At 38.1% G+C, this 19762-nt stretch overlaps 1 protein-coding gene across 5 annotated transcripts in view; it reads right to left on the bottom strand.

The window, feature by feature from the left end:
• Positions 1 to 19762, bottom strand: part of NFIA (nuclear factor I A) — a 415535-nt gene that overhangs the window by 34517 nt on the left and 361256 nt on the right. For 4 of the 5 annotated variants that reach the window (XM_049879426.1, XM_049879428.1, XM_049879423.1 and 1 more), the window contains exon 10: positions 2297 to 2388. The exons of the other annotated variant lie outside the window; for it this stretch is intronic. In XM_049879426.1, coding sequence (XP_049735383.1) covers positions 2297 to 2388 — 92 coding nt within the window. The remainder of the gene's footprint in view (positions 1 to 2296; positions 2389 to 19762) is intronic. 5 annotated transcript variants of the gene reach the window in all.

The following is a 19762-nucleotide window of genomic DNA, read 5'->3' as shown; positions in this document are numbered from 1 at the left end:
TTAAAATTCTGATTTTTTTTTTAAATCTTCTGAACTAATGTCTTTTTGAAAATGAATTTATTTTGTAAGGCATATTATTATTTTTATTATCTATATTTATCAAGCAAACCCTGGGGGCCTAGTGGTTAAGAGGTACGGCTGCTAACCAAAAGGCTGGCAGTTCGAGTCCACCAGTGCTCCTTGGAAACCCTATGGGACAGTTCTACTTTGTCCTATAGGGTGGCTGTGTGTCAGAATCGATTCAACAGCAACTGGTTATATCTATGAAACACTTAAATAGTTCCATAAAGTAGTTCCCCTTTTTAAAAATTCTAAACTATTTAGAGTACATAATTTTTACCTCAGAATGCATTTTTTGGGAAAATGACAAACCCATTAGTACACTTTCTCATAAGACAATTGAGGAAGTCTTTCTTCAAGCCAAATGTGGCAGGTGTCCCTGTGATAAGAAACATTAAAGCTGTTGTCCCCATGATGCCAAATATCTAACGGAAACCAAAAAATTTAGTTCCAGATGCCAATATTGGGTCCACATGACATCACTCACCCAGATGCGTGGCAAATCTGGATTTTGAAGAATTGAGTTTTTGTGGTCAACATCATGAAGATCCAGTTTCTGGGTTACATAAGGCATTTATGAAACAAAGCCATACTGGAATATCACACCTTTCAATTACAGAGAAACATACTGAATGGGAAACAGAGTCCAATTTCAGTGCAGTGAATCACAGCTTATGTAAAAAATACTATGTAAAATACAAACAGGACAGTTCAGAGCTGCTCTTTTGGGGTTCTTAATGAAGTAACCTGAGCGTGCCATCCAACGTACAGCCACTGTTCCCAAGAATCCCGTCACTGAGCTTGAGGATATAAGCCAAAAGTACAAAATAAAATTGTGTTCTTCTATTTCAATGCTTTTGAGGTCATTACTTAAAATCAAATTCGTGAGGAAAGTATTTGAATGTATGGGAAAATAAGCAATAAACTTGGAGAATTTTATGGGGGGCAATGAATAGATTTTAATCCCAGATGCCGTGTGCAAGCCAGTCCAAGAAGAAGTGGGAAATTCAAGAGTTAACCTTCCCCTTCCCCTATTAGTTCCCCTTCTCCTCCCAGCTGCCTCCTCTGATGCTGTACTTTCTGTGACCCTGCTTGAGTGCAAGGAACGCTTCAGATCCAATACAGTTTAACCTGGACTGTCGACATAGCAATAAACCAAAACCCTTTACAGAGAGAGCAAATGAACCCAGGGAGGCAAATCTATCTCGTTCATAAGCACCTGGTCATAGTTTTACAAACAAAGATGAATAGTTATAAATTAGGCATCTGGAGATTACACACCCAGGCAAAGGCACAAAATATCCCAGAGAATTTTTTTTTTTCAAACACCATGCTTACAACCTCACAGAGAAAATATTTTCCTTATGTCAATTATGATAATATATGGTCACATTCTAATTAGGAATTTAGAGAGCAGTTCCTTTCAAAACTTGAATGTAATTCTATTTCGCCAACCTCTAAATACCTCTACCTATACTACCTTTGAACTACAAAGTCTTTCGATGTCTCTAAATTCACCGTAGCCATTTCAAAACTTAAAAAAAAAAAAATTTCTTCTTGACCTTCACTAGCACAAAACTCAATTGTCTATTGAAAATCAAAAGCTCCAGATGTCCTGGAATACTCTTTTCTCCATCACCTACCTCAAAATCTGACATGATATTCACTTGTCCCCCTTTGCTCCCCAGTGGCCAGCAGTAGACATTAACAAGCACCTCCTATTTCTGGACCAACACCAGAAACTTAACAGGGCTCATAAAGCCTTCTTTCTTTCTTTTAGAAAGCTTGTCCAGGTTTCTAGGAACCTATAATGAATACAGAAGAGGGGCTGGTCCCGCTATTCCCAGCATATACTCTCATGTTGGGCCACCAGATCTTACTTCGATGTTCTTTAGGGGCTCACGTCTGTTGGCTTGTACGTAGAGAGCTACGAATTCCTAAAAGAGGTACCGCACACTATCTAGCACTGGGAAACTTTTCTTGCCATAGCACAAAGAGTTCTGGCACAGAAGCCCTCATTTTCTACCCCCTCCGTACAAGAAGCAAAAATCGCAGGCAATGTTTCCCACGATTTCTGAGAACACATGGAAATGTGGCCAGGGACGGGTGGGGACGGGAGGAAAGAGGGACTGAACAGGGGCTGGAAATGCAGCCTGTTGTGCCAAAAGACAAGTTAAAATGCACCTGATAAATCAAACAAGCTGCACCACATACAGAAAAGATGAGAGCGGCCCACCTGTGTCTGTTGAGGGATATTTACAAAGCTTGGATCCCGTGGTCCAACACTGACGAATCGGTTTGCGGGGGAGGTGCTGGGTGTCGAGTAGGCTGTGAAGGGAAGGGACACATGCGTTCAGGAAGCAGCACGAGATTGCACACACAAACAACACCAAAACACACAGTCTCTGAGCCTATGCAGCTGATTAACAAGGAAATGTGCAAACACTGTAGCTAGCAAAGGGGTCTGGATGGCAAGGGCATTTTAGACAGTCAAAAGGGGGCAAGGGCGACTGGCCTCCAAAGATGTGGGCATAAAACGATGTTGAATTGATGCTCAGATGAGCTGTTTTTCTCTTTCCGCCATACAAATTAGAACATGCAAGACGTTTGCAAAGTATACTTTCGGAGTTAAACACAAGCTCTGGGATCAGAAAGAGATATCCTAGTCTTTACAGCACGGGAGAAAGAAATTAGGTAGGAAGGGCAGGAAAGCAGTTCAACTGACAGCTTTGCTTTTTCCACCATTACACTCCTAAAAATCATGAAGCATTCATGTGCCTCTGCAGCTAGGGATGGAAGAGGAGGCTTATATAAGGGATTAATGGGTTCTCTGGGAAGCAGGAGGAAAACCATTTAGAACACACTGTCTTTATAGGCCTGGTAGAGTGTCTAGAATCTTTATGGTGCGCAAAGTGTGCTTAAAATGCTGACATTGGTGGGTTTCCCATCCTAGAACCTTCCATTCAGGCACATACTGTGTAAACCAAGATACCACTCTGGAAGCTCGGGTGCTGCGGTTCAGTTTACTATTCTTCTCACAATACATGGAAGTTTTGTCACTGGTTTTTATATTTGCATTTGAGAACTCCATTCTACTTCAGCGGGAAAAAATTCCGTGGCTTCTGTGTTTTATTTCACTGTTTTCATTGGCCCATAAATCCAAATGTACTTTTTGGTGTTTGGGGCCCTGCAATTCACCTCTTTACCGTAAACTCCAAGGACTTATTTACATTCTCTCCTTGTACTGGAATCTTTAGACAGGCTATTGCTTAAAATAATTTCAAATTTCTAAACAACAACTGTAAAAGGCCCAGGTATTTGGACTTCCTTTAGACACACACCATTTATAAGATGAAATGGACTTGCAATTTTTAAAAATACAGATAATTGAGGGAATGACATAAAATCCCTTTGCCAGATTTTTCTTCCACATTGGTATCATCTGCTTCTCTTACTCTGGTTTTGTGTCTAACAGAAAACTGCCCATACTTCCTGTTTCCCTTGTTTGACACATGTAGGGCTGACATATCCCCCAATCTGTGGCCCCTGTCCTGTTGGTCATCTTGGGTAAGGGCTAAATCAACCAAACAGATCTATAATGGTCAGTGGATGTGGCTGTGGTAAACCAGCACTGGACAGAGGACCAGCGTGGGAGCATCTGATGTATATTAATAAGAAACGTTTCATTGTAATAGTACTCGTTTTAGGAGGTGTCATCAGTAATGGCTTTATCTTATCCATTGCCATTGAGTCGATTCTGACTCATAGCAACCCTAGAGGACAGAGTAGAACTGCTCTATAGGGTTTCCAAGGCTGTAATCTTTATGGAAGGAGCCCTGGTGGTGCAGTGATTACAGCGATCAACTGTTAACTGAAAGGCTGGTGGTTTGAAACCAACAGCAGCTTTGTGGGACAAAGATGTGGCACTCTGCTTCCACAGAGGTTTACAGCCTTGGAAACTCTATGGAGTCACTATGAATTGGAATCGATGCGGCAGTGGGTTTGGAATCTTTATGGAAGCAGACTGCCACATCTTTCTCCTGTGGAGCAGCTGGTGGGTTCTAACCACTAACCTTTCCGTCAGCAGCCAAGGCCCCTGGCTTTGCCTTAGGTGATCTAAATGTATGATGCGTATACTATCTAGCAATGTGAATCTACCGATTGTCTCCCCAGCCCATTCAATGTCACGCTAACTGGAACAGATCTGAGTAACAGCTCTGCTCTGATACATTCTGCATGCGCCCGTCATTCGTTATTAGAATGGGAGAAGTTTAATTAAAAAAAAAAAAAAAAAAAAAACTCAGTCAAATACCTTCCATTACTTGTTTCATTCAGCCAATTGTTTTACTTTGATACACTTTAAGAAATCTCAGCAGAGAGTTGCACATTAAGAAGGATGGACTACAAGCACCTGTTGGTGTGTTCACCTATTCTTAGGGCACAAAGAGGATGTGGGAGCGATAAGGAAGAATCTAGTAGATGAAACAACCTGTTAAGCCTGCTAGTGGTCCAAAAAAAAAAAAGTGTTCTTTTACAAAATAGGTAGGTAGATTGAGGAGGAAAAAATAAAAAGAATGAAGGGTATGTTAAGACACAAGTTGGCTTTTACACTAAGACTCAGTGATTGATGACAGAGGAGGCTGAAACGTGAGCCCTTGGCTTGATGGTCCACGGAGAACACTGTATATACCAGCTGGCTACTCATCTCAGACATGCAGCAGGATTTCCCATGACATTTTTACCCTACTGGTGACATCACAAACAAGCATGGTGATTGACCCCAGGATACATGGCATTTTCTTTGGTTTTTCTTTTTTTGTGAAAGTGGTTCTCCGTTCATTATAGCAAGCTTACTAAATCTGGATAGGTTTGTATTATACCCCATTCTCTATTCTTACCTGACCTAAATTTTGTTGTTTGAAAGACGGTTTAGCATACTAATTTAGATACTCAAATTACTAGGAGGGTAAAAGAAAACAAATGACTCGGAGGCTAAAGATCAGATATTTTCCCTTCTTCAATCACAGGACACACCTTGCAGCCTTAGTTTCAGAATATTCCAAAAGGCCTTTCGTCCTCTCAGGGGCTACTTTAGTGGCTCCAAAGTTTATGTTGATTCTCATTTTTATAAAAGATAGAGCAATGGTGAGAGACATAGTGGTGTGTTTTACGTTTAAAAAAAAAAAAGATATTACAACTACAAAAAGTCTCGCAATCTCAGATTACCCAAGTCATAGAATGGGGCGAATAGTCCCCAGGGAAATTTATTCTATAGAAAGTCAGCTTCTGGAGAAAATCAAGGACACAGGACCAATAAGGGAAGGAAAGAAGAAAGAAATTCTGACTCGTCTCCCTTTATTTTAGCTACAATAGGCAGGATGATCACCTGTAACAGGATGCAGTTCCAGAAATGATGTGACATAAGTTGAATGTGACTTTTTCCAAAGAAGCAGTGGAATAAGGGAGTTACACTGTTGAACAAAAGCCTCAACTGAAACTTTTATTAAAACCACCACATATACCATAGTGGATCAATTATACATGCATAGTTAAGAGATTTCAACATGAATATAAAATTAAATAAAGGGGGCAATGTGGTAATTAATTATAAGCAACTCTGTTTGCTATGATATTATGTCACATTTATGTCTTTCTTATTTACAATTCTTGCCTTATTTATAACAGCAATAATCAAATGCTGAAGAAATAGCTTTGGGAAATCATGAAATCCAGAGAACAATTTTCTGGGGAGATTATTAAACACATTTTTAAGGATTCTGGAGAGGAGACTCAGGGGTACTAGATAATCTTTTGATAAAATCAACAGGGAAATCAATTTGGTTATATAATCTCATTGTAAAAGTCCTTGTGGCAAACATGAATATTAGAAATCAAATTATTGATTATATGTTTCTGACAGAGTTTGCTTTTTTAGCTGTTATTTTACCTACATTAGCAATATCACTATGGACCACTTTCCTAACACTACAGAAGAGCATTCCGGTAAGAAGCTTTCATCAGCTTCTATTTGTACTAATCTGATCATATTTTCCTCTCATTAATGTATTTCTTCACATTATCCAAGGATCTTAGTTTGGCCTTAAACACACAGTATCAAAACCCCAAACCGGAATTTGATTTCATATCTAGAAAATCGCATTACCCAAAAACCAAACCCATTGCCATGGAGCCAATTCCAACTCATAGTGACCCTATTGGACAGAGTAGAACTGCCCCATAGGGTTTCCAAGGAGCACCTGTTGGATTCGAACTGCTGACCTTTTGGTTAGCATCCATAGCTCTTAACCACCACACCATCAGGGTTTCCAGGAAACTACACAGGCATTGCTAATTCCTTAGCCCTTCACTTAGGCAATATAAGTCCTGCCCAGGTCTGGTCAACTGGGGGAATGCTTCAGGAAAAGCTCTCCCTTTATAAGCAATACAGTTTTACAGGGCCTCAGCAGATGCTGGGATCTCTAAAGGGATTGTGGGGTGGGGCACCGAGGAGTGGGCTGGGGAGCGAAATCACCCATCAACAGTGCTCTTGACCACTATGGAGGTGTTCCTGGGAGGACATAACAGCCTCCATGTCCTCAGAACTGGATGTGGCTGACTGGGTGACTGACTGCCACAGCCACACAGAATTCCAGTTTTTGTTGTTCCCAGGGCGTCTTCCCCCTCCCCCCGCCCCCGAATAACAAGGAATAAGGAATATGGTTTTTTTTTTTTCTACATAAAGAATCATGATAGATTCCAGATGAATTAGTGTTGAATCTGTAATACCTTCATCCCATAATTACTCCTGAACATGGTATAAAAACACGGTCAATTTTTTCTGAATAAATACACTTGGAGCTTTCCTGTCTTTGGGAAAAACATGACTGAAGAAAAAGATATATTAAAATGATTGTACCAGTATCAGTTGACATTATCTTTAAGACAAAAACCATCTCAATAAAATCATTCAAATCTGATAAACTGGAAGATGTTACGTCTCCATCTCTTGATTTAGAAGTGGACAGGCAGATTCAAGGTCTAGTTCAAATTTAGTAACCACTGAAATATATATAATCATTGAAAGGCAGAAAAGGGAAAAAATTGAGATAGATTTCTGTGCTGACGTTGAACCTGGAAGGAGAAGTGCCTTTTGGATGCAGCCCTGTCCACGTGCTCACGAAGTGCCCACAGGGAGGTTGAATGGGGGGTGTCGCCCGGGCTATGCTGCCTGAGTAGATAGATGGCCTGCTCCTTTGGCAGCACTGAGGGAAAAATGAGTACCGTGAGGCCCCTCGGGAGAGAAGAAAATGTAAGAGGCTAGGTGAACTTTGACGTTCTAAATTTACTTCTAGACACAGAAAGAACTGAAGTCCCTCAAATGCAGGCAGCCTACGCTGCAAATTGACAGGAAGTTTGAAGAAAGATTTGGGGTTCTATTTTATCAGAGACTTCAACTATATGAAAGGAGAGAACATTCACCCTCTTCATTTTCATCCCCTTAAACCCCACCAAGCCTAACCTCCGGAGTGCATCAAAGAGAGACATATTCATACATTCACTCCCCTCTCCTCTTTCCTCCCCTACCCCCTCCCCACTTTTTCTCTCTTTCCCCTCGCTCTCTTGAAGAGACTTATTCAAGCCCTTGCCGTGTGCCAGGCTCTCTGCTGAGCATTATGGGGGATATAAAAGTAAATAAGACACAGCTACTATACTCAACAAGGTTAGAGTTTAATGCCGAGAGGTAAGTTCAGAAAATTAAAATATGAGTGCCTAAAAGTAACATAAATAAAAAATCTGTGGATGTTAAAAGACAGGAAAATGACACCGAGCAGGAGGAACAGGAAAAACTTTATGGAGAAGATGGCTTTGAGACTGGGTGTAAAAGATGCATTGGTTGAAAGGTTCTGATGAACTAGGGGGTCATAGAGGAAGTAGCACAAGCCTAGAAGAGTGGCAGGATATGGACACACCAACTCATGAGGGAAAGAAGAAAGGAAGTAACATTGTTAATTATATTTTGCCATACAGGGCAAACGGAAAGTAAAAATTGAAGGACTAGGGACTTGACTGTTTCAAAGTGAAGGGGAAGAAGCCTATTGAATTTATTTTTCTTTTTCAAAGGAAGATACAATTTATCAAAGAAACATGGATGCTATATTTGCATTCTAAAAAAAAAAAAAAACTAAACACCATTAAAACAACTGGACATTTCCATACAAAACCTTTTCCTCATTTTCTCAAATATCAATATCCACCTCACACGTTCCCTAAGTTTCAGAAACTCGGACAAATTCACATGTTGGGGGTTTCCCTCTAAAAATAGCTAATCAAAAAATTCAACTTGATTCAGAACGGACTTACTGAGATACTACTACCTGCCCAGGAATGTGCTAGTTATTAGACACAAGTAAACAAACAAGTTCAGGCATGAACTTGAAAACAACCCTGTGTATTCAAAGTGCAATTTTATTAAGCATTTATCAGTGACCCTGGCAGTAAAGGGAAAGTGCAAGAGAAAGTATTCAGTGAGATGACTAAATAAGTATTTGCAATAGTTGCCCTAGACTTTCGTTAACTGCACTGTTGTGTATTATTAAAAAAAAAAAGCCCACAAGAAAATGTTCATTTAGAAAAAAAATATGCAGACATTGCTAGAAAAGATATTGGCTAATTTATAAATGGAACCTATTACAATTGAACTCTTTAGAAACTTAAACAGTATTTTTCCTCGCAAGGTCACAAGAGAAATGCTGAAGAATATTGGAGTGTTTCTACTTGAAAGAAATCTATCGGTATTGACAAGTTCACAGAGCTTAGGTTAGCATTATTAATACCATTACATAGCTTAGGAAACATATACAGGCTTTGTTTACACACGATCTAATTCAGAGATTTAGAAATTCCCAGTGATTGAATAAATGTTGTAGTTTTCACCTAGAAGATAACCACACTGAGTTTCCATTACTTTGATTACATCTGTGCAGTTTCCTCATTCTATTATCTCTGCAAATTTTTTGTCTTTACAAACAAGTTACTAAAAAAAAAAAGAGAGAGAAAGAAAGAAAAAGACACAGCCTTCAGGGCATGAAATTAAAACCTACTTATCGCTAGTAAATGATTACAGAACAACATACCCACAAGCTTCCTTCCTGAAAGGCTAATGAATTCTAACTTTAATATATTAGCATTACTTATCATGTATGGTAACAATTTGCATGACATGTCTAATGTGCCAATAGTTCACAAAAATCCCGAATCAATTTAGCCGGATGGTTTTGCTCTGTTGGTATTTCTACATGTATTGTGGATCCTTGCAGGGAGGTAAGGGCTCAAGCTGTATCATGATCTGGGGTAAAATGTGCAGAGAGGAAAGTACAGAACACTCATGGCATGGCGTGCAAACAAAGAGATGGGGATCAGAGCAATACATGTAAGCGGGAGATGCTCTGACCTTACCCAAGTCTGTGCAATAAGGGCTGACTTTACAATGAGTGGAAACCCTGGTAGTGTAGTGGTTAAGAGCTACAGTTGCTAACCAAAAGGCCGGCAGTTCTAATCTATCAGGCGCTCCTTGGAAACCCTACGGGGCAGTTCTACTCTGTCCTATAAGGTCACCATGAGTCGGAACTGACTTGACAGCAACAGGTTTGGTTTACAATGACTGTTTCCTGTATACAGTCTATTTAAACTGCATGTAACTTTCTTTTTCATCATCATTTTAAAAGAACACCCCCTTGTTTCAGTTAATTTAAATTTACTTCTGATGGTTAATCCAAATTCTATAACTTCCATTTAGTTTTTGTGTATGCTGTGTTGTTCAGTTGATAGAATGTATTTATTGATAAGAAATAAAAACCAAACCCAGTGCCGTCAAGTCGATTCCGACTCACAGCGACCCTATAGGACAGAGAACTGCCCCATAGAGTTTCCAAGGAGTGCCTAGGCAGATTTGAACTTCCGACCCTTGGGTTAGCAGCTGTATCACTTATCCGCTATGCCACCAGGGTTTCCTTATTGATAAGAGGCAACAACAAATATTGGTGGGCACACGTGAAAGTTACCTTCAATAGCCACAGGGAATAAGCCCTGGATCCAGCTGGGGTTTAAACAGAAACTTAATCAATATATTGGACCACTCTCTCTTGAAAGGCTTCTGTGGTCTCTTAAAAGGCAGTGTAACTCTGGAAACCTACTTCTGGGAATTTATCTTAAACAAATACTTCAAATGCAAGTAAGACTTACGCTCCAAGATGTTCATTACAGCATTACATATGGGAGCAACAAACTGGAAACAACTTTACGTTAATGTTCCACCCATATGATGGAATACTTTGTAGCCATTAAAAATGTTTTAAAATACTGTGGGTTGTGCAGTTAATGTTCTCATCTGCTAACTGAAAGGTTCGAAGTTCAAGTCTACCTTGAGGCACATCAGAAGAAAGGCCTGATCATTTACTTCTGAAAAATCAGACATTGAAAACCCTATGGAGCACAGTTATACTCTGATGCACAAGGAGTTTTCACAAGTCAGAGTCGACTCCCCAGCTATTGGGTTGCTGGTAATACCTGGCACCATAGTAAGTGCTTATGGGTATCTGAACAAAGGAGATACACAAAAGGGTTTAGTGTTTCTTGTGCCATTTGGCTTAGTTTCTGTTTAAAAGAATTCCTCCTGAATGCAGTTAGATCTTTCATATTATTTCATTCAAATGTCCTTTGTAACCATCTTACCATTTTCATCTCTAACTATTTCAACTATTTACAATGTGTGTTATCTCCTTAATACAGAATATATTTTGCATTTTTATAATAAAAAATGTTTTAAAATAATAGCTAATATGTTTATAACGTGAAATAAAATGAATGAAATCACACATACACACACATATATCATGATCGATTGTTTCAAATATGCACCAAAAAATGACTGAAAAATATGAAAAAGCGATTATCTCTGAAGAAAGGGCTTATGGATAATTTTTAAATCCTTTCTAGTAGTTTTAACTCTTAAAATAATCACAAACAGGACCTTAAAATCCAAGGTAATTTTTTTGAGACAGTGCAACATAATCAATAGAAAATGAATTTTAGAACCAGAAAAACTTGGTTTTACTCCATTCAAACTTTTACTAGAAATCAGACCTTGATAAGCCAGTTAACCTCTCTGAGCCTCAATATATAAAGAGTCTAGCAAAATAAACATTGTTTACTCTAATATTCCTAGCCTTTTGACTAAGGCTTCAATTCCCTATGAGTATCTAAGGGGCTACCCTCTCCACAGGAACAGTCCAGGGAGAGTGATCACTATGGAGAGGCTTAACCAACTAGATGAGAAATCCCCAGGCTTCATATTAAAACAATTGAGGAAAAATACTAAAATCATCTAGTCAGATACTATAGATTATAAAATCTGATTAAGGGTAATATCCCTCAAGATACCTACTTCCCAACAATTTTTAACAATAATAGGACTCAAACCTTTCAAGGGTTAACATTATGATCACACCGAGAAGCCATCTGTAAGGCTGTAAACTGGTACAACCTTTTTGAAAAACAATTTGGTAATGTGTGTCAAGAGGAATGTTCACACTGTTTGTTCTAGCAATTCCAAGTCTGGGAATCTATCTTAAGGAAATTATTAAAGTTGGGGACAAAAATATATGTCCAAGGATATGCTGGAGCATACTCCATAGGTCGGGACAAAAGTTAGTGGCCAATAATAGAGAAATAGATAAATCTTTAAAAATACCACATTTCCTAACTTTTTTTTTAATCAAATAAGGATGTATAATTCTAATTAAGAAAACAACATACAAAATATTATATTCAGTGTGATCACAATCATCTCATATATCTGCATATATATATATACACACAAACACACATATAAACCTGCACTAAAAAAAAAATAATAATAATAATAGGGAAAGAAAGACCATAGTGTTAATAGTAGTATTATAGGATAATCAACTCAACGGCAACAGGTTTGGTTTTTGGTTTATAGGAAAATGTAATTTTCCTTTTTATACCTTTCTGTATTTCCAAAGTTTCCTACACTGCCATATATTATTTTTATAAAGAAAGTCTTAAAACTCATCTGTCACCTCTGCCACCTGAAATAGTAAAAAAGTGAGGTCAGAAAATAGCAAAAAAACAAGATTTGGATGGGTTATGATAACCCCAATGAATGTAATCATCTGTTGTTCTGTTCTCTGTCATTCCTTCTTTGCAGTGTTACTCTCAATGTCGTTTTTCTTACCCTTATCCCTCTGTTTTTCACATCCAATTTAAGGTACCCAGAATGCTGATATTCTTGAAATAACATAAAAGTTCATTATAGAGTATCCTGGATTTTCAAAGGAAAGGTCTAAGATGCTACATCTATGAAAAACAGCATGCGCCCCGGTAGAATAGAAAGTACCGGGCTTTGGAGTTCAACAGACCTGAGTTTGAATCCTGACTCCGCCTCAATTTTTTTCTTTTTTAAAAGAATGCTAACAATTCTAATTTGCAGATTTAGAACAATGATCCAGTGCAACCATGCGGAAATTCCTAACACGATGCCCGATGTTCACTAATCATTTTCATTTTCCTTTGCAAATTTAAAAGTTAAACACTTAGATTGTATGTAAAAATAGAAATGCCCTGCAAAATTATTTATTAAAAATTATTATTTAAGATAATACATATACATTTGTATTCAATGGACCCTCAAACAGAACTTGTGACCAAACAATGGCTACTGAGAAACTTTACAAGGAAGTCCATGTAGGAAAATCACACATTTTTGCTATTAACATCCAAAGTTCAGGTTAGTACAGCTAAAAGCTAGATGTATAACATTTTCCAAGGGTTTTATGGAGATGCCTCAGAAGTAAAGCCTGGTGATGTGCTTTTGAAAGGTCACAACCTTGAAAACCCTATGGAGCATTTCTACTTTGCACACGTGGGTTTGCCATTAGTAGGAATGGATTCAATGGCAACTAACAACAACAATAATGTGTATGTTATTTGTTCTTGGTCACTGTAGTGACCGAGGTGTAAACACGATTTTGATACATTAGACAAAATTTTTAAAAATAAAGAAATTGTTATATTTGATATAAAAGAGGGATTTAAAACTCAGTATCTTTCATTCTCACTGGATAAGGTACCAAAGGGTATATATGAAAAGTCAATCTCTCTTTCACCCCTGTGGCCAGCAACCTTGATCCCCTTCCTAGAGTCGATCACTATTACCAGCTTCTACCCTCCCACAGGGTCCCTGGGTGATACTAACGGTTAACAAGCTCAGCTGCTATCCAAATGTTTGGTGATTTGAGTCCACCCAGAGGCGCCTCAGAAAAAAAGCCCTGGTGATCTACTTCTGAAAACCAGTCTTTGAAAACCCTATGGAGTACAATTCTACTCACACGGGGTTGTCACGAGTCAGAATTGACTCTAAGGCAACTTTTTTTTTTTTTTTTTTACCCTTCCACATACAATTAAATGTGTGCATACACGCTCCCCTACAACCCCACGTAAGCATTCTATACGTGCTTCTCAGCACTTTCTTTTGCAGATTTAATATAACTCAAAGATTATTCCATGAACTCATATAGACCTGGCTTTTCACTTTTAAAGGTGTCTTAAGGTATAGCAACAACACTGATGGATATTTAGATTATTGCCAATCTTTTCCATAAGTAAGGTTTCAAAGAATATTTTACGTAAATTTTTGCTCACACATCCATCTATATACATGGCTTACATTTAAAAATCTTGTAAGTATACTACTGAATTGCCCTCTGAAGAAGTTGAACCAATTTTCAGTCCTCTAACAATGGAGGAAGAGTACCTGTTTTCCACACGCTTCCCTATACTAGGTTAAGATACTTCCTGATCTCTGATAATCTGATAGGTAAAAAATTGTTCAAATTTTAACTTGCATTGCTCTTATGCTATACAGATTAATGTTTTCCTTTTCTCTCTTTATATCCTTTGTCTTTCTATTGGACTGTTGGTGTTGCTTTTACTGACTTTCAGAAGCTATTTATATATTAGACAATTTAGCCCCTTGTCATACGTGTTGCAATTGGTTTGACTTTGTTTATAGTGGGTTTTTTTTTTCTATGTAGAAATTTTGATACTTATAGAGTTGGAATTTATCAATCTTTCATGTATGCTAGGCTTTTTGATATTATTTAGCATCTTCCTTTCAAATATTACATTAAAAAATCCCATATTTTCTGGTAATATCTTATGGCTTAGAATTTTTATGTTAAATTTTTTTGCTCCAACTGAAATTTATTTTAGTGTAAGAAATTTGAGTTTTTCCTGATTGTTACTCAGCTGTCCCAATACTCTTTATTGAATAATCTATTTTCCCCTCCAATATGAACCACCATTATTATTATAGACAAAAAGACTGTGTGTATTTGAGTCTCTTCTATGATAACCCTAATTCAGAAGAATCTGAAAAATTAAAATATAACGGGGGATAGTAGTAGAGCTGGCAGAGGAATTAAAATCGATACAGAAAGAGAGAGATCAAAGTAAAATGAATTCCCTGGAACTAGGTGACAGCAACATGAGTAGGTAAAAATGATGAGGGAGTTCTTTGAGATTGTTCTATATCCTGCCTCTGTGGTGGTTACAAGGTTTCAAGAAACTATGATGTGTAAAATCTCAGAACTGTACCCCGAAGACTGAGTTTTACTAAATGCAAATTTAAAAAGTAAAAAAAAAAAAATCAATGGAGTAGTCCAGACATCAGTGATGAAAAAGTGTTTCGTAAAAGGAGGTCACTAACTCATTTTTATTTTACTATTTATTATAATTACCCATTGATTCTTCTCTGAAACAGGAAACACGGTCCTTATGTCATCTAAAAATTGTGTAAACATGACATAATAGTCACTGAACTACTATAAATTCAATTACCGATGAAAACAATGTATCATACACTTAAAAAAAAAGAGTTGGTGAAAATGAGATCTGACATTATTTTGATGATAACTCAGGAAGTAATTTTTCTAGGCATTCATCATCAGTCCTGCCTCTGGAGAGCCCTGGGAAGGAAAGGAAATCTGCCTTTATCCACATCTTCTATTTTGTACCTTTTGCTGTTATTTACTCTCTCCTTGTATCTTCTGCTCTCTTCCTTTTCCCTGCTAATAAGATCTACTCTCAGTAACAGAAGCCAATTCATACTAAAGTATAAGTGACTACTAATATCTTCTATATTTTTCACTGCAAGGAAATGAAAGTTTTCAGCTAAAGTGAAGATACTCATAGGATGCTATGGTGAAGTGTATAAACTCCAGGTTCAAGGTGTTCAAGCGTGAATCATGACTCTACAACTCTTTGGTGAGTAGCCTCAAGAAAGTTACCTCATCACTCTGTCTTGTTTTTCTCATGTATAAAATTAGGGTTACAGAAGTATTTATTTCATAGGATTATTGTGAGAATTAAATGACATTGTTCATATAAAACAGTGGGAAAAGTATATAATAAATTAGTAAAAACTGAATAATTTGTCCTTCTCATTAATTTCAGACATGAGCAGGTAGTGCTGGCTCCCCGGTAACCAAAACTCATGTCGTGTTGCTTATTTGTTCAGTTACAGCACAAGGAAGTAGAAAGAACACAGGAAGGCCTTTGTTTGAGTCGCCATTAAGCTATGATGAGACAATCATCTTGGCAAAGTAGCCTCTACTTTCTCATTTCAGTTTCCTCATCTATAAAATCCAACCTCACAGGACTCTTAGGAAGACAGAATGAGATAATATATATACGTAAAGGCCTTTGCTAACCAAAAAGCAATTAACATATGTTAATTATTATAATAGAAAATTTTCATCCCAGTCCCAGATTATTACGTTCTTAGTTAATAGGTTTATATTCATTCATATAATGAATATGTACAAAATTCATTTGAGTTATAAAAATAAATAATAAAGGACCTTGATATTGCATGATTCTATTTTAAAGAGAATTTCAATTAAAAAAAATCAAAATTCCTAGCTAAAGAGGCATGGAGAAAGATGTTTATGAATCTTTTATGCATTTTTAAATTGAGTTTTTGTGTTCCTAATTAATTAAAAGGAAAATATGCATGTTTTACCTACCATCACAATTTTAAAAAATTGTTTTCCTTTCCATGATAATACTAGGTTATGATGCCAATGTTTTTTCTGGGAAAGCCAATTTTTATAGTATGATCTCAACCTGCTATATAAAAATTAGACTTTACATAAGAAAGAACGGCGTATTTTGAATTACTGTACCACAAGTAGGCCCAAACATAATGAGAGATTTCTTCTACTCCTACACTGTTGTGGTCAGGACTCTTGGGGATAGTCATTCATTATTTACATGTATGAAAAGGAGCCCCTTCCCGATTAGATGTGATGATGCATGTGGAAAAACTCAGGAAACTACAGAGAGCTACAATAGGTAGGCTGTTATTATGATTAGTCTCAGCATCTCAAACCAAACTTCTGCTCTTCCACACTCTAGATCTGCTCCTCCTGACATCTTCCATCTCAGTTTACACCAACTCCATCCTTCCAGTTTTTCCGGTCAAAAAACTAGGTGTCATTGTTGATTTCCTTTTTTTGTTTTTCCAGCCCATTCCTTTAAAAAATATCAGGAACCTGACAACTTCTCACCACCTCTATGGGCCGCTCTTTGGTGGAGTCATTAGTTCCGTTTGCCTAGATCATTCCAACAGCCTCCCCTCCTTGTTTTAGATTTCTCCACTGTGTGTCCTGGCCCCTAACATACTTGATAATTTATTTTCATGTTGTCTATTATCTGCACCCTCCCACTAGAATGCAAGCTCCACAAGGGCAAAGGATTTTGTCTCTTTTATATCCCTCGTGCCTAGAGCAGTGGCTGGCACATAGAAGACACTCGTTATAAATATTGATTAAAAAAAAAAATAGCCCCTAAACTAGTCTGCCTGCTTTCATTCTTGTCTCTGAAATCTATTTTCAACAGAGCCTCAGAGTGTTTCTGTTAAGACCTGGGTAGTGTCGCTCATCTGCTCTCCATCTCACTCAGAGTAAGTCCTCATGATGGGCTATCAGAACTTGTATTCTCCCACATGCTCAAGCTCCTGGTCATTACCTCTCTGACCTCACCTCTTGCGCACTCTGTTCTTATCATACTGGCTTCCGGACTGTTCCTCCAACATGCCAGGCTGCCTTTGTACTAGCAATTCCTTCTGCTTGGAAAGCTCTTCCCTTCTAGTCTCCTGGCTCACCCTCTCACCTCCTACAAGTCTTTGTCCAAATTCCCCCTTCTCAGACAGGCCTTCTCTGGCCCTATTTATAATTGTATCCCCCTGTCACTACTCCCAACCCCTCTTTGCTTCATTTTTCTACATAGCACTAATCACCATCTTACATTCTACTTTTTATACATATCATTTTGTTTATTGCCTCTCCCCCCTTCCTAGAATAAAAGCTCTCAAAAGTCAGGAAATTTTTATCTCCTTTGTTCTTCTTTGAATCAAAGCACTCAGAAGAGTGCTTGACTCATAGTTGCTGCTCAACAAATATTTACTGAATAGAAGGATAAAGTTATATTCTCTCAAACCACTAGCCAGTTACCATCATTGACTGTATTCATGGCAACCCCATGTATGTCAGAATAGAACTATGCTTCAATGGCTAATTTTTGGAAGCAGATCGTGCCTCTGGGTAGACTGGAACCTCCAATCTTCCAGTCAGCAGCCAAGCATGTTAACAGTACGCACTACCCAGGGATTCCTTGTATCAGTGCACATCTAAGCCTGCAAAGGTAATCAGAGGGAATGGAACACAGACATTGAGAATTACTCTACAAGTTATCCTTCCTACATGTCATAGTATCTTAAAGAGACCTGGCATGGCATATCAACCTTTCTCCATAAAAAAAAAAAAAAAAAATTTTTTTCTTTTTCTCCATACAAATCAACAATATGAAACTTCTTCTTAAGAGAGAATGAAACTGTTATTCCCCCACCACACTATTTTCTAGGTTGCTGGTAAGGACTTTTCCCATTAAATATATTTTTTTCATAGGGATGAAAATTGTCTTCTCCCTTTGCAGCCATAGCTGCAAAGTTTAGTATTAGAGCCAGAGGCAACTGATTAGCTAAAAAATCTATGCACTGCTTTAAGCTGGCATCCCATTTGTATTTCATTAGAAGAGGATATTAAAAATGATGCCTTGGACTTTTAACTGTCTACAGCACAGCACAGCACAGCACAGCACAGCACAGCACAGCACAGCACAGCACAGCACAGCACAGCACAGCACAGCACAGCACAGCACAGCACATCTCTCACTCCAGTTCATCCTGACAATCTGCCTATGGGAGTGAGTAGAGCAGTTTGTGATGATGGGACTGAGGTTCAGAATGTTGGTCATATCGGAGATGCTTGGCATGATTTCCTAATTTTATTTTTAAGATCTTGTTTTATCGCAAGTCATCTCAACCCCCTAAGCAGAAAAGGTTGCCGTAGGTTACACAACTTGTGTATTTTAAAAAGCCTTAACTTTGGACATACTGTTCCAATGCTGAACATTGTACTTAATACCCTGTCATGATGTTTCTCCTTCCTAAAGCTTCCTTAGCGCTAATAAATTGACAAAGATAACAGGATCCCACCGTCTTGTGGCTTTAATGTCTAAGAAAGCACATAATTTATGAAATCATAGGTTTTCCCTAAATTTTTATACAGGGGTAATCCAATTTTAGGCACCTCAGCTGGTTTCTCAAGAAAAGTTCTACCCTCTCTCTCCGACTTAAAACACTAGAATGTTATGAATAGCTTTAAAGTCACCTTCTCCAGAAAATCTGTACCTGAAGCCCGAAGACTGGGCATGTCCTCCTGGAGCACCTGTGCATGCTTTTGTCCCACTGTTGTTCCCTATAAAGTTCCTCTGTACCAGGTATCTCCCTCAAGAAATCCCAAATTTCTTTAGAAGGGGGATTACAACTTAATATCCTGTATCCCAACCAAAAGGTGTACAATGAATAAGGAAGACCGAAGAAGAATTGATGCCTTTGAATTACAGAAGTATTTTTTTTTTACTTCACTCCTGATATTTGTCCCTAGCATACACTCCTGGCCTCTCTCCACTCTCTCACTTACTCCTCTCTAGATTGAAGAGTTTGGAAGGAGAAACAGGATGTGGTGACTAGTCCTTTCCCTTCCTCACCTGTTTCTCTTAGGGAGAGAGATGCTGGCAAGAAACCCACAGCCAACTACACCTCTATGCCTTCAGTTTTACACAGGAGGGCAGGCCCTGCACAGGAAAGCCTGTGGTGGTCCCTCACTAGTAATTAGTAGATACATCTGTGTAACTTGGGGATTCACTTGCCTATAGCTATACCCATATTTCCTAATAGTGAAGGTGATACTGTAGTCTCTCATTTGATTTTCTCTTGTATTTTATTTATCAATTAGTTCAGAGATCAAGGCATAGAAATTGATTTTTTTTTTTTTTTTTTTTTGTAGAGGCTCTTAAAATACCCTTGCAACAAGGACTAGTGGGCTTTAAGATTTCTGAAAGACCTCTTCTATGCCACACATCACATTTCTCCCCCCCATCAATGTCTTCTTTACAAAGTAGATAACGGTAAGGTGATAAATTGCTGTGAAATAACATATTCCTGTGCAATTCAGCACACCCCAGGAAAGTCCAGCAACCAGGGCTAAAACGTATA

The sequence above is a fragment of the Elephas maximus genome, chromosome 3, assembly GCF_024166365.1.
Source record: "Elephas maximus indicus isolate mEleMax1 chromosome 3, mEleMax1 primary haplotype, whole genome shotgun sequence".
Lineage (NCBI taxonomy): Eukaryota > Metazoa > Chordata > Mammalia > Proboscidea > Elephantidae > Elephas > Elephas maximus.
This window is presented reverse-complemented; position numbering and strand designations above follow the sequence as displayed.